Genomic DNA, 15,930 nt, shown 5'->3' on the forward strand with positions numbered 1-15,930 from the left:
ATTCGTATTTGATACTTCCAAAGGTTGCACACCACTATTAATATAGTTGATGAAAAAAATGTACCTATATGGTCTCATAGATTTTGATCGCTTTACAAAGGGTGGGGGGGGGGGGGGGAAATGAAAATATAGGGAATTGGAAGTTAACAACTGAACAGTGTACCCCTACCAAATGTTTAGTTTTATATCTTGCGTGGGATTTTCTTATTCTGGTAATAAATAGTATTTCATGAAGGTACAATGTCAAAAATGTATGCAAAAATAAGTGTAAAATTCGAATACTTTACAATATTTATTTCTTGTTATTCTACCGAGGGACCATATGGCACAATATCTTTTGAACGCCTATTGTTGCTCAGGTGAGCGATGTGGCCCCATGGGCCTCTTGTTCTATATAGATTATTTTATAAACTAACTTCAATGTGAATATCAGTGGGGCCCTAAAAATTATTGTGGCCTTGTATACTTTGAAAAGTTGGGAGCCCACATGGCCCCTGGGTTTAAAAATGTTATTTGCAACCCTGCTGTGTAGAAAACAGAATCGACCATCTGAAATTATGTAAGTACACTCATCTAGTATTTAAAAAGGACTGAAGTAATTGTTTTTTAATTTGACGAAATTTAATACTTATTGGAAAATGTTGGAGCACTGCTGAATTTAGCGCTCAGGGGCAGTTGCATCAAAGGCGCTAACATTTGTAGTGCACCACATTTTCTTGTTTTACAGTATTTGATAAAGTATTTCAGTAACCAGTATACTAGGGTCAAAAGACATTGTTGCTCATGTGAGCAATGTGGCCATGGGATCAAGAATTTATTTATAAAGCTAATTATGATGTGGAAAAATAAACTATTTTTGTTTTGTTGGTTATTTTAGATTTCTATGATTATTTTGACCAACACATTGCTGATCTTCAAAACAAATGTAGGGAAGAACTGATGAAACAAGGGTTTCAAAGGTAACATGATAAAATACAATTGAATTAAATTATAGCTAGTTACTTCCATGTGATTCTATTCACATAAAATATATAAAACTATCTCGAACAAAGTTTAAAGAATTTAAAGTTTTACAATAAAGTACGTATGACGTCACAGAACACTGGATCTACTCTAACTTAATCTAAAAGTCGACTTTAAATTTGGTACACAAGTACATGTACTTCCAAAGGAATTTTGGCAGATTATTGATTTTTAGGGTCAAGGGTCAAATTGCAAATTCTTGAGAACTCTTTGCTTCAAAGGCATAAAACTTTGCACAGTGGTAATTTTTAAGAAATGGAAAACTCCTGTTGGTTTACTATTAACAGTAACTCCAGACATAAAATGATAGTACCTTATGAAAAAGTTGACAAATATCAGTATTGGTGGCAGATGTGTTTCTTTAAAACTTTTTGTTGATGTTTGAATTTTTGTGTTTTAATTTAAAGAGAGCAGATAGAGACACAGCCCTTTCTACACATGCGGTATGACAGAACAGATTGCGCATTAATGATTTCACCCGATAACCACCCTGCCAACCAGAACTCCTGCAGATCTGGTGATTTCAAATCCGCATTCCAGGAGAGGTAATGGATATAACCAGAAACATACAAGTACCTGTAACATTGTAGCATTATAATAAAGCATTGAATGCTTATTTTTGGATATCATTGGTCCTATAACACACCAAGCAGCGCAGACAGATTGAATGCCGCACATTAGCGCAATATGATAATTTGTCTGCAACGCTTGGTGTGTTAAAGGACCAATGACGTCCAAAATAAGCATTCACTGATTTTATTTATATTCGTGAAAATATTTATTTTTATGGAATATTTTTGTATCATCGCTTTAAAGCCATTATGTACGCTCTTAGTCAGGGTTATGAAACATACATGGAAAAGCCATATTAACATGTTATAAAGTTTGCTTCCATTACTAAAAATATAGTGCCAGCTAGAAACTTCGTCGAAAAAATCTTTTTTATTGACGAATACCGTAGACATGGCGATTATTTTCTATAAGTACATATCAAATTGGTTATATTAGTTTGAATATTTTATGTCATCTTACAATATTAGTTATACTCAAAATGGGTGATGAGGTCAATATTTTTGGTGCATGAATTGGCTAAGTATATTCACAGAAAATTGAACGTTGTAGATTTCCAATACAAACATAAGGGGAAACATACACTGAATGTAAATATTAGAATTGGAATGAGATTTCTTTATGTGTTATTAATGTAAACCACAAAAGAGTGAAATATTGAGTCATTTCACTTCTGATTTTCATGTTTACCTTGAAATATATGTCTTTGCACTTGCAGTGTCCATTTTTAAGCTTTTTGTGGACATATTAATTGTACAGTATTATAGTGAAAAAAACCCAAACACTTTTAGCTAGAATTGTATAAATTAAATGAATCTATCTATAGTAGCTAACTGTGATTCATATAAAGTAATACTATCATATGCTTTAATTTGATGTAATAAGAAATTTTTGTATTGCATGAAGATACCAGACGGAATTTGGATTCACCATTCCTGATCGACCAATTTTAGTTGATGACATCAGAGTCCGTGGGGTGGGGAAGGCGCTGGTCCGTGAAGAAAAGGAGGTCCCTGCAACGAGCTCTCCCCCTGTAGCAACTTTGGTAGGTACATTTATATGTTTGTTTTACCATATAGTGAACAACGTGCACGTAGAAGACTTTAATAGGCATTAATTCTAGAAAAATTTTAACACAATTGTTTTACTTACCCATGTTCAATCGGATCAAAGTAGGCAGAGTTGAGGCATCACCACTCATGATGAGAGAGAGAGAGAGAGAGAGAGAGAGAGAGAGAGAGAGCGCGTCAAAACCGGCAAATAAACTAAGGTCTGTTATATCCTATATTGATGTGACTTTGAAGAGTTTTGAAATTTCTTTCTCACTGAAGCTATTATTAATAACTCCAAAAAAATGTATTGTTTTGACTGACCCTTGTCCAGTCAGATCGTAGTAGGCAAAATTGACACTTTACCGCTCATGACTGAAATGAGAGAGAAAGAGAGAGTAAAAATGGTAAATTAAGGTGTATTTTATCTTATGTTGGTGTAACTTTATAGTGCCTGTATCATGGTATATTAAGATCTAGAACTTAATTTCTGATTAAGAGAATAAGGACAAGCAAAGTCCTCTGCATTCTCTTCATCTTTTTATCATTTATTAAGCAGGGCCCTTAGAGATGGTCTCCATCTCAATGAAGTCTAGCTGTAACAAATGTAGAGAGGTCTCAAAAACCAAAGTGCACACAATCTTTAGATCTTTAAAAATAACAATAAGCATTGTTAAAAAAAAAATCATTGATTCTTCAGACTGTAAAGAGTATGATGATTAGAAATTCACAGTTTGTGTCCCAGGTGTGAGTAAAACCTTTAATAATCAAAATCTTTAATTAGAACCTTTTTTTTATAACAGACAGCCAACTGCTATTTTGATAAAGGTTACAGAGAAACTAACGTGTACCTGCTGGAAAATCTGTCCTTTGGTCATTCTGTGGAAGGCCCGGCTATCATAATGAATGGCAATAGGTGAGAAATGTAATAATAAGCTGCTAATATCTTGATAATTGTACAGAAGTTCAGTACGAACTTTTTTATTACCATAAAATCCAGCACACAAGGTCTTGCATGGACAAAAAAAAAAGTGAATGTTAGATTATATACCACCTTTTTTGAAAATTATTTCTTACAATTTCATCCTTAGTCACAATGAAATGCGCTGTTCAAATTTTTTAGAAAGTCCAAAAACGGACAAGAAAATGGTTTTAACACTGGGACTGCAAATACTTTTCATATTCATTAGAATGAATTACATGAAATTTATTTTTTGATGTCTTTCAGTACAATTTTAGTAGAGCCAAACTGTACAGCCTCTATAACCAAGTGTGGAGATATAGAGATACAGGTAATGAAAATTTCATATTTTTATCGTATTTGCATTTTCAGATTTGTATATTTGTTTTAACTTGTGCAACTAAAGAATGAATCCTCTAAACGTAAAAAATTGGCGCCAATAACTTGCAATTGCTAAAAAATCCAATTAAAGATTTTCTGTATATGATTGCGTCACCCATTCCTTCAAACATTGAGGTTTTTAGCTCACCTGAACCGAAGGTTGAAGTGAGCTTTCCGATCACCCGTTGTCCGCCGTCTATCTGTCCGTCTCTAAACTTTTCACATTTTTTACTTCTTTTCTAAAACCACTGGGCCAAATTTAACATAACTTGGTACAAATCATCCTTATGGTAAGTGGATTCTAAATTATTTAGGACTCAACCTTTTCTAAAGGGGAGACAATTGTAAAACAGTGCAAATAGGTTGCATGTCTTTAAAAATCTTCTTCTCAAGAACCACTGTACCAGAAATGCCAAATTTACACCAAAGCTTGTTTTTATAGTAATCATGACCCCAGGACTAAAACTGTAGCCCCAAGAGGGGTTCAGAGTTTAACATAAATGTATATAGGAAAATGTTTAAAAATCTTTTCAAGAAGTACAATGCTACAATATGTGATATGACTATGCAAGCATCCTCATATAATGTAGATTAAATAAATAAATTGTTAATTTAAAATAGTGACCAAGGACTAAAACTGGGGCCCCAAAAGGTTTAATTTTAACATAGAGATATTTAGGAAAAATGTTTAAAAACTTGTTTTCTCAAGAACTTCAATGATAAAATTTGTGAGAATACTATGCAAGCATCCTCAAATAGTGTAAATTCTATTAATTAAAATCATGACCCCTGTACTAATACTGGGGCCCCCAACAGGGGTGCAAAATTTAATATAAAAATATCTAACGAAATGTTTCAAAATCTTCTTAAAAAATACTATGCTGCAATATCTGATATTACTATGCAAGCATCCTCAAAGAATCCCAATAGTGGTTCAAAGTATATAGGGAAAATGTTTAAAAATCTTCATCTCAAGAATATGAGTATAAGCATTCAATGCTTAAATGACAATTCTGACTCACAATTTTGCTTACCTGATTTATTATATTAAAACCAGAATATTTATTAACCATGCTAAAAAAAGAATAGGTGAAAATGTAGAAGGGTAAATAAAAGCATGGGGCGAAAATAACCCTGTATTACAGTAGCCCTGGACAAAAGTCCTTAATTTGCAGACAACACCACTTGAGTAGTGTAAGGATAGATATCATTATTTCTGTAGGTAGGAAGTGGCAGCACTCAGCGAGTGGGTCCAGATCTTGATGCCATCCAGCTCTCCATATTCTCCCACAGGTTTATGAGCATTGCTGAGCAGATGGGAAGGTATGTCAACATGTAGAGCATTACTTTTTTTTTAAAATACATTTTTTGTTCGACATTCATTTTTTATTCTGAGTACGTAATAGCAGCTAGGTGTTGATTGCGCTGCACTGTAAAGGTTGCAAATTGTGATTTGTCTTAATTTTTTAATTTCAAAAAATTCTTTCCAAGACGTTATTCTCGACAAGAAGTACTTAAGGTCAGACGACACATTCCTCGAAAAATGATAATTATTTTTTTAAATTTTCAACGTCCTGATTATAAACCATATAAAATGATTATTTATTGTTTATTATCATTAAAAAGTGTATATAGTTATACCAAAATTTTTTATATCAGCAATTCAAGTGTATATTCATTAAGATCATATAGGAAATTGCATACTCTAGTAATCTTCCACAAACGTGTGGTAATGTATCCTAATTTTTTGCAAGAAAGCTTGTCAAAGTAGTATTAAATCAATAACAAATACATGAAAAAGTTAAATAAAATTGAGGAATGTGTTGTCTGACCTTAATGCTGTATATTATAATCATTTCTACTTTTAAAAGGATAATAAGATTTCAAAGCATTGATTAATAATACAACTTGAAATGTTAGTGTTTATCTTTGTCACCAGAAAAAAAAGAAATATTGGAGCTGGTGATGTTTATGCCATGAAAAAAATGTGATATTATTTTTTTATACTATTACACAAAAATATATTTCATTTTTTTTCAGAGTTTTACAAAGAACAGCTATATCAACAAATATTAAAGTAAGAAAATATTATTACTTATTAGGTTAGTTACTGACTCACTACGGAAATATATTGGGTTGATCAATCTCATAGATGGCGAGGCGAAGCCGAGCCGTCTATGAGATTGATCAACCCAATATATTTCCGTAGTGAGTCAGTAACTAACCTAATAAGTGTTTTGTTTTCCCGAGGACTATCAAGCGACATATTCATTCACAAATAGCGGTGATCTACGCAAAGCCATGTATACAAGATGCCTTATATCTCGTCCAATTAAACTCATTTAAACTCTTCAAAATTATCAATACCACCTTTCAAATGCGCTTTAAAAATCTTCGCTTCATCCATATTACTTACAATGTTTTGTTGCTATTCAATTTTAAACCTCTGCAGAGATTTGAGCAAATTTAGGCCTAGACGCTGCCATTTTGTTCTGCTCCAGACACAACAATGTGACGTCAATATTCAAAGGGCAACTACTCTAATTTAAAAATAATTTCAAAGGGCCACTACTCTAAATATTTTAATGACTTACTGAACACGATTTCTGTGTTAAATAATATGAAATATCGAGATGAGTAGGTGCGGCGGCGGCCAATGACGGCCATATTGCCTAATATTAATCCTCAAAGAACCTACATAGAGATATATGAGGCAATCACGTGCCATGTTTAATCCAATGAAAATGTGACATTTCAGTCCGAGGGAAAACAATATTACTTATTAGGTTTGTTACTGTCTGACTACAAAAATATATCGGGTTGACTAGTCTCATAGATGGTGAAGCGAAGCTTCGGCCAATGATGACCATATTGCCGAATATTAATTCTCACCAAAGAGATATAGAAATATATCAGGCAGTGGTATGCTATGTTTAAACCAATGAAACAGTGACATATTCCAGTCCGAGGGAAAACAAATATTAAAACATGGAACACCTCAACTGCTGTATGTGGATGATACTAATGCCGCGATGATACTTCGATCTTTACTTTATGATGATACTAAATTTATCATCATATGCTGATAGTTCTTCATTACATGCTGATGCTTTAAAGTTATAATCATTATGATGATACTTCAACATTATAATTATTCTGAAACAAAAGGTAGTTAAGGGATTTCATTCGAACATATGTTTTTCATCTATTTATAAATACACAATCAGTTATCGTGTTTTCAACACTCATCTTGAATGGTCATGGTCAATTATGTGTTTTCTCATTTAATTGAACACAGGAACGTCTTGATTTCTCGTGTGCAATGTTTGGTCCTGACGGGGGACTCGTGGCCAATGCCCCTCACATCCCTGTCCATCTCGGAGCCATGCAGGAGACTGTCCAGTTCCAGGTACTTGTATATTCTGATCAGGCCTAAAAAAAAAAATTGTGTGTTTAGGGTAACACTGATGAAAAAATTAGGTTAGGTAGGTAGGGATTTTTTTTTATTTTATCATATTTTTTTTGTATCAATCCTAAGAATGTGTTTTTGTTTCATATTTAAAAATGTATATTTTATTGGAAATAAGATAAAATTCACAATCGGATAAAATCAGACATCTATTTACTAAAAATGGTAGGATCGGGCCATTATTGTAGGTTAGGTCGGGTTACCCGAAACACACAACTTTTTTTTTTAGGCCTCATAAAAGTTTTGAAATTTTACTCTCCCTACACTGAATTAATTTTTTTCTTGGTGGTATGGGGCACTTTGAGATAATAACATTGATGAAAGTACATTATAATCAAGATTGATCAATATTTGCATCGCTTTAAGATATTTTTAAATTGTTAAATATTTGACCATAGGATGCAGCATGAAAATTGTTCGAAATGTAAAATTTTCAAAGCCCCACTGAGTTTTGAACCCATGACTATCAGATAAGTTGCTGATGCTTATCCTATTGAGTGATCATAGATAAATTATGCAATATATTATAGCTATATTTCATTGATATTGTTTATTTCATGCTTTGATTCTGTAGATGACGCAGAGAGGCAAGGACTTTAGAGAAGGAGATGTGATTTTGGCCAACCACCCGCAGGCAGGAGGGAGTCATCTCCCAGACCTTACTGTCATCACACCGGTACAGACTTTTCCTCCTCTCCTAATACACGTATCTCTTTAAAATTTTCTTTCATTTTATTTCAATGTCGACATGTTCTTTTTTCCTGATTCATTACTTGGTATGGTGTCTTTGGTTAAATTGAGATGGTGAACAATGGTACAGTTTATTTCACCTATCTTGTATAAAAGGATGAAAACATATGCAAGAAGTTCAAGGTTTTGGATAGAACACATTAAGAGGTCTCGATGGTCCGTGGTCATGGTTATTTTTAGACTGAATTGATCTCCTTTTAAAGAAGAGCTCCAAAAGACCATATAAACATTTGGAAAATACCAAAATTTGAAATTTAAAATTTATGGGTTTTTTACATTTCTAAATAATAGTTTATAGGTACCATAAAAAAATTATTTCTGAAAGTTTATGGTAGATCTGATGGTTAATTTGTTGTCCATCGAGCCTCCTTAAGATGTACATTTGTCTCTTCATCTATCACATGGTGGATTTTAACCAAATGCTCAGTTTCTGTAGCATGAAGTGAGCGCAATTCTATTTATACTGGTAGGTGTTTTGGCCCGGTGAATCCAAACCAGTGTTTTTTGTGGCCAGTCGAGGCCACCACGCTGATATAGGGGGGATAACTCCTGGATCCATGCCCCCACATTCCAAGTGTATCCAAGAAGAGGGTGCTGTGTTCAAATCTTTTAAGCTGGTGGAACAGGGCATATTCCAAGAGGAAGGTAACAATTACACATTCACTGATGCGATGCACCTTTATCTTCATGTAAATGTGTATTCTGTTTACATGTACCTTAAATTACCCAAATACTTCTATTCTTTAAAATGTTCATACATATAGATATTTTACACAATTTATAATGTTATATAGTTGTTGAATTCAATAGTATTTCAGTAAAGCAGGCAATGTTTGATTTTGATTAAGCTGTCACCCAGGCTTTTATGGAGCCCGGAAAATATCCAGGTAGTAGTGGAACACGTAACCTTAGCGATAACCTCAGTGACCTTAAAGCACAGGTTGCAGCCAATCAGAAGGTACTTGCAACTTTAATTTAAGCTACTGTGAAATTGCAAAGACATCAATGATTAAAAAAGTTTGCAACTGAGTTATAGGACTTTTGATTTATTTCCAAGATCAAGAATTATAGTCGTTTAGAATACTATTGAACATGGGAAAAAAGTACAAACAATATTTCTTATGTAGAGGTTGTTTTGAAGAAGCACCTACACCATTAAAAAAGATTTATTTATCCAATGTTTTTTTATACATGAATATGCATATAGACGAAATAGATAAAAATGCTGAGGTTCTGGGTGATAAATATGTATCATTTCAGGGCATAAAACTTATCAAAGAGCTGATTGAGGAATATGGATTGGATGTGGTGATAGCCTATATGACTCACATACAGGTAACTACAGTTGTATCTCTTAAGAGATATATTTTAGTCACAAATTGAATTAAGTTTATTAATAAACATAAATAACCCCAAAGCTAAAGTTAATTTAGAAATCTTAGGCCTAGTAAAATTTTGGTGTTTTTAGGATAATGCTGAGATTGCTGTTCAAGAAATGTTAAAGGAAATAGCCCGTCGCACAAGGGAGAGAACTGGCACTACTCAGCTGTCAGCAGAAGATTACATGGATGATGGAGCTAAGCTCTGTTTGACGGTCAATATTGATGAGGAAAAGGTAATGGTCAATGATCTCAAATTTTTTTCTTGAGCATATGTTTTTTTTAGGAAACTGCTGTATACTGAGTTATTTTCGCCCCGTGTTATTTTCACCTTTCTACACTTGCAAATGGTTTTGTCCCATCTTGAATTTGCCCAGCCAAGGTTGTGTTAAAGGGAGATAATATGAGGCATGGGAATTTGCCCAGTCTTTAATTCCCCCATTGGCAAATAGGGCAAAACAGGCAAAAATAAAACAGGGACGAATATTTCCCTGTATACCGTATTACATTACCATCGTGTCGAACAATTTGGACTACGTGCAAAATTGCTTTAATACATGTAGTTCTTTTTTGGTAGTGCATGTTCAAACTCGTATTTATTTTTAACTGTTATTAGCACAAACTCTACATAATCAGTGAAATTCATCTCTGATTTTTAAGGAATCAATTCGGAGAACTTTCATTAAGATCTAGCTGCAGAACTGTATCTATATGGGAAAATTTGATTGGGTAAAATCTCTGTTGAGCTCCAGTTCTTCAGATACATGTTCATCCAAGTGTATATGTACTCAAGGTGCTCTAAGAACTAAGCACTATTTTTTTGACATGGGCATTGTATCACACATTTGTATATCGATCACTGTGTCATAATTTTCCCTAGATATTAAAACATTAATGACAATGAATGCATAAAGATCAAGATTTATTTATTAATTACAGGGAACGGCTGTGGTAGATTTTACTGGTTCAACCTGTGAAGTGTACGGCAATTGTAATGCACCAAGGGCAGTAACTCTATCTGCTCTGATCTATTGTCTGAGGTGCATGGTTGGACATGATGTGCCACTCAATCAGGTAAGCAATACAAGATAGAAAATAGATGTTTGATTAACTTTTGAGAGAAAATTCATTGTCTCAGGTGTACATACTACTTTATGTTATATTGCTGTTCTTTTGATTTTTAAAGGAATTTTGTCTGCTATATGAACTGCTGTATTGTTTTAAGGTGTTTACACATTTGTCAAAAGAATTTGCTTGCTCAGTTGAGACTATATATTATACTCAATGATTGCATAGAATAAATAATGTTGATGTCAATAGACATTCTTGCAATTATACTTTGTGTTTCTTTGCCTTCATTTAATCTGTTGTAGATTGTTAACATACCAATTGCATTTTATTCTTTAAAAATTGATGTACCTTGCAGGGATGTTTGAAGCCTGTGACTGCCATTATTCCCAAGGGGAGCATCCTGGACCCGTCGGAGAATGCAGCGGTGGTGGGAGGGAATGTCCTGACCTCCCAGAGAGTCGTGGACGTCATCTTCCGAGCCTTCCAAGTCTGTGCTGCCTCTCAGGTACAACACACACAGAGGGGGCTAGAGGAGCTGGATGATCACCACTCTCTTATTTTAAATTCATGATTTAACTGAATCAATTAACTATTCCAATGTGAAACAATCTTCAAAAGGGCTTTACCCTTAACATTCTTGGAAAATTCCTGAGTAGGGAACATGTAGTGAAATCAAATTCACTATATTTTCCATATTTTCAGTAGGTAGTTAAATAATGATTCTAGAATTTCAACAAAGATGAGACAAATTGTAGTTCGAGTGGGTTTTTATTTCTTTTGTAGGGTTGCATGAACAATATCACTTTTGGAGACGACGCCTTTGGTCATTACGAGACAGTGGCAGGCGGAGCTGGAGCAGTAAGTACAGTCACACTTCGTTATCTTGAACTAGATGGGACTGTTTAAAAACTTCGAGATATCCTAGTATTCGAGATATCGAGGGTTAAATACTTAAAAAATAAGTGGTTGGGACTTACAAATCACTTCGACATATCCATTGTATTCGAGATATTAGTGTTCAGCATATAGAAGTTCAACTGTATCTCGATTTAATTTGAATTTGAAATACAATTTAGTTGATATCTCATGCTTGTGCTATATATATATATATATATATATATATATATATATAGCACAATTATGTATAAGTATCTATTGATAATGCAGCAATTCGTAGATTTTGTGGAAATGTAGAAAAATCACAATGGCTCAGTTTTCATGGATTTCAAAGGTCCTACTCAATCATAAATTACCCATAACATCCACAATGAATTATAAAAAACAGTTTTAACTCATAAATCATAAAAGTATCCTTAACAATTTATGAAACACACATCCATTAATATTTTAAGTAAATCCACAAAATTAATCCCCATGAATCGCGGAAAAATGTCCAATCCATGAAAATTCGAGCCCACAAAAATTACGATAACAATTTCACAGTTTTCCTTATAAGGGTGAAATTTTGTGTTGTTGACAGGGCCCAACATGGAACGGCAGAAGTGGTGTGCACAGTCACATGACTAATACTAGAATCACCGACCCAGAAATACTGGAGAGGAGGTATGGTAATTGTCTGCTAACACTTCGGTAACAAATTCATGTTTAATAAAACAATGTAGTTCAATGTACACAAAAAAAAAACTACATTCGACCAAAATTATTTTCTGGGGTTTTCTTCAGGGCATATAATAGAGAATATTGTAACAATGCATGAGTTCTAATCTAAAGTTCATGATTAGGAAAAGCATTGTATTTCAATTACAATAATTATGAATATAAGACGAAATTGAAATTAAAAAGCCAACAAATCAGTTCTTGTATAGTAATTGAGAATCCCTTTTTTGTCAAATCTTTAGAAGATTGGGAATGAATGAATATCATTGATGTGACGATCGAAGTCAAGAATCAGTTTTGTTTAATTGAACGTTTTGATTATTCTACGGAAATTAACCCCCCACCCCCAAAAATTCAAATTTTTCATGCATCTTGATACGTCAGGTATCCTGTGATTCTGAAGAAGTTCCATCTGAATCCCGGGACAGGAGGACACGGCCAACACAAGGGAGGGGACGGAATCATCCGAGAGTATTTGTTCCGGAAAGATCTCACACTCTCTATTCTCACAGAGAGGAGGGTTTTCTCCCCTTATGGATTAAATGGTACTTTCTCCTTGTGTCTATGATTTTAACATTTATTTACCAGTAAAATCTGTCTCCATTTTTCTGTTTTTCATGCAGTTGAGTTTATATTTTTTAAGAGTTTATTAGAGTCATTGAGGAGTACTGTAGATGTTTAGTTAAGCTTGGGGGATTAATGTCCTCATAAAGTCGTGAGAAGCACATCTTGCAGATTTTAAAATCTCACAGAAAATAAGGAGTCTACAGTACCTAAAAATGATGGCAAACTTGTCATTTATACAATAAATTTATTTTTTTAATTTAATGCAGAAGTAAAGAATTATTTTCATAAAATGTGTTTTGAATGCCAGGTGACTTTCAGATAGAGATATACTTGTTTTAAGGTATTCGATGTATAACGACCACATTTTGTACCTAATAAATGAATGGTCCGATATTCTTCATCATGATATCATTTTGAAGGTGTTATCAAAATAAAATACTCCACCAAAGGAATTTTCAAAATTTTGATTATGATCGAACTAATTAAAGCTTGAATTTTGCATTGAAGTCTATGGGCAACATATGTTTTATTAAGATATTGTAAAAAGTAACTTAAAATTTGCAAAACTCTTTTGGTTATTACCTGCATAAACTGTCTCTTTATTAAAATATGAAATAAAATTAATAATTTACCGCAGATATTTTGACGAAATTAAAATTTTCTTTTTTTCATCAAGGGGAGATAACTCTTTAAAAAATCTTAAAGTGCAAAATGACCTGTTCCTAATATGTTGTCTGTCATGTGAATTTGGTTCATTTCACTTTTATAGTTATCTAGCAACACATATTTAACTAGTTGAAAATGATTCAAAATTGTTCAATATCCCTTCATTATACATTGAATACCTTAATATTTGTGCTTTTCTTGCTTTAAGGTGGAGAATGTGGATCTAAGGGAGTTAACCTCATCTATTACAAGGATGGGAGAGTGGTGTTCTTGGGTTCAAAGACTTCAATTAAATGCCACGCAGGGGTATGTGTAACCCCCCCCCCCCCCCCCCCCTTCCTCACCCTCACTCAAACTTACATCTTTGGATTTAGAGGGAAAAAGAGATTCACATAACTATATGCATGTTCATTAATAAAAGTCACTTTAGCATTTGTTTTTCATTGCCGGGTATTTAATTTCAAATTTATTTTAAGATCATTTTGTAATGTACAAGTAGGAACAGTATATTTTAGTACATCAATAAGCTAATTAGACTTTATAAGGTATATTTTATGACCTTAATTAGCTAATTAGACTTTTAAAACTTCCAAGGTTTTCCACTTACTTTATGTGTTGTTTTTTCTTTGAACATGTTTAATCGTTTAAATGAAGATCAAGTTGTCTTTCTCAGTACAAACTCATTAATGGCAAACTCATTTTACAGATTTAAAAGTACATATAATTAACATACTCAATTAGTTACATGTCTTTAATGTTGTCTAAAGTGTTTTCAGGTTCATTTTCAGAAAAGTTTTTTATTCCAGCTTTTCTTGAAATTAAAAAATTATGTATCAGTTGAAGCAATTTTTGTCATTTGCAGATCATTTACTAGTTAATTTCATTTAATATTCAAACATTTCTTTTCCATAGAAACATTCACTTAACACAATCATGCAAAAAATAGCTTTCACTTTGAGACATTGAAATCCTTATATTTTGGAAGATGACAAATAGTACATGTACACCTGGCATTATACATTTCATAATTTAATTAAGATTTATATTGACTATCTTTTCAGGATGTGTTTTATCTTCAAACTCCTGGGGGTGGAGGGTATGGGAGTGAACAGGAATTGAAAACTGAAACCAGGAAGCGAAAACAGAGGTCAAGTGAGGAAGGGTCAAAGGCCAAAAAAGGTCACTCACTGGTGGGTCGAGGGAGTGTTTTCGAATACAAGAAGTCTCAAGAATCTGCATAGATTAAAGAAAATTACTGAATTAATCAGACGATTTAATTAGACATTGTTCCAGCATAATATTATGGGAATGGTGTTAGTTTCAACCAATCACAATGAAGATATCAAATTATCAATGTTATTATGTTGCCCGATGTTGTATATACCTTCAGACAATGAGGGGTGAACTGGGTGAAAACAAAAGGTGTGGGGAATTTTTAATGTATACACGCAGCATTAGATTTAGACATTATTATTTTTATTTTTTTTGTCATTTACAATTGGCTTACTTGATTTTTTTCAATCTTTTATTCCTTCTCCTTGATTTTTCTAGGATCTAGTATAATCTAATTTATCAAGCATTTTATATATCAACAGTTAAAAGCAGGTGCTATATTATTGTAACTCTAATATGGAGATAGGGTACGTGTAGTAGATACATGTAGAGATTTACAAAGTTGTTAATGTTTGAATGTGCTTTTGTATAGTTATTTGTTACTGATGAAAATATTTATCCATGTATAGCTTCTTCTTAGGGTTCCTTTAACCAGTTTCTACCCAAGAGAGACCATAAACCAATGTTATATGCATTTTTATATAGTCTTCCATGTTATCAAATGATAAATAACATTATTATGTTTTTATGAAAAATAAAATTCATATTCCCGATAATGGAGTTGTCTTTCTTTTGTCCTGTCTTGATAGCCTGATCAACACAGCGTAAAACACGTGGATCCATGATAACTTAGTACTTATCCTGTTCCTTTGAAAACTAGTACTCTGTTTAGCAACACTCTTACTGTTAACTACACTATAAGTACATAGAATAAATTTTAGTACTCTGTCATGAAAATAACAGTTACTGCCAAAAATGTTGATCAAATAACAGAATCTTATCGATGTTTGTTGATCTGCGTCCTGTTTAGACTATTTTACTTCTTTGTGACGTCATAAAATCGATGAATGGTTCTTTCATGAGGCACATATAAAAGCGATGGAGTTAAACTGTATCAATATTATGAAACGACACTGTTCTTTTGACATCTTTTAAATTTTAACAAGAAAAATATGCATTATGACTACTTTATTGTCATGTACAAATAATCTTATTTTTTTGTAAGGACAGTAGGACAGCTCTACTTCTGACAATATGTAAATTGACAACCATAAGTATTTGAAATTGCAATCTGATTATATGCTGTGATTTGAT

The 15,930-nt window shown here is 33.1% G+C and overlaps 1 protein-coding gene across 1 annotated transcript in view; it reads left to right on the plus strand.

The window, feature by feature from the left end:
* LOC128189103 (5-oxoprolinase-like) overlaps positions 1 to 15,384 on the plus strand; it is a 34,301-nt gene extending 18,917 nt beyond the window's left edge. The window contains exons 16-35 of the mRNA XM_052860566.1: positions 878 to 959; positions 1,431 to 1,568; positions 2,500 to 2,638; positions 3,446 to 3,558; positions 3,871 to 3,934; positions 5,207 to 5,307; positions 6,025 to 6,061; positions 7,283 to 7,393; positions 8,028 to 8,129; positions 8,674 to 8,848; positions 9,052 to 9,161; positions 9,464 to 9,538; positions 9,672 to 9,818; positions 10,522 to 10,656; positions 11,009 to 11,158; positions 11,437 to 11,511; positions 12,134 to 12,216; positions 12,655 to 12,815; positions 13,712 to 13,809; positions 14,565 to 15,384. Of these exons, the coding sequence (XP_052716526.1) occupies positions 878 to 959; positions 1,431 to 1,568; positions 2,500 to 2,638; positions 3,446 to 3,558; positions 3,871 to 3,934; positions 5,207 to 5,307; positions 6,025 to 6,061; positions 7,283 to 7,393; positions 8,028 to 8,129; positions 8,674 to 8,848; positions 9,052 to 9,161; positions 9,464 to 9,538; positions 9,672 to 9,818; positions 10,522 to 10,656; positions 11,009 to 11,158; positions 11,437 to 11,511; positions 12,134 to 12,216; positions 12,655 to 12,815; positions 13,712 to 13,809; positions 14,565 to 14,744 (2,276 nt within the window). The 3' untranslated portion in view covers positions 14,745 to 15,384. The remainder of the gene's footprint in view (positions 1 to 877; positions 960 to 1,430; positions 1,569 to 2,499; positions 2,639 to 3,445; positions 3,559 to 3,870; positions 3,935 to 5,206; positions 5,308 to 6,024; positions 6,062 to 7,282; positions 7,394 to 8,027; positions 8,130 to 8,673; positions 8,849 to 9,051; positions 9,162 to 9,463; positions 9,539 to 9,671; positions 9,819 to 10,521; positions 10,657 to 11,008; positions 11,159 to 11,436; positions 11,512 to 12,133; positions 12,217 to 12,654; positions 12,816 to 13,711; positions 13,810 to 14,564) is intronic.
* Positions 15,385 to 15,930: the final 546 nt, after the last annotated feature.

This window comes from Crassostrea angulata, chromosome 6 (assembly GCF_025612915.1).
Source record: "Crassostrea angulata isolate pt1a10 chromosome 6, ASM2561291v2, whole genome shotgun sequence".
In the NCBI taxonomy this organism is placed as follows: Eukaryota; Metazoa; Mollusca; class Bivalvia; order Ostreida; family Ostreidae; genus Magallana; species Magallana angulata.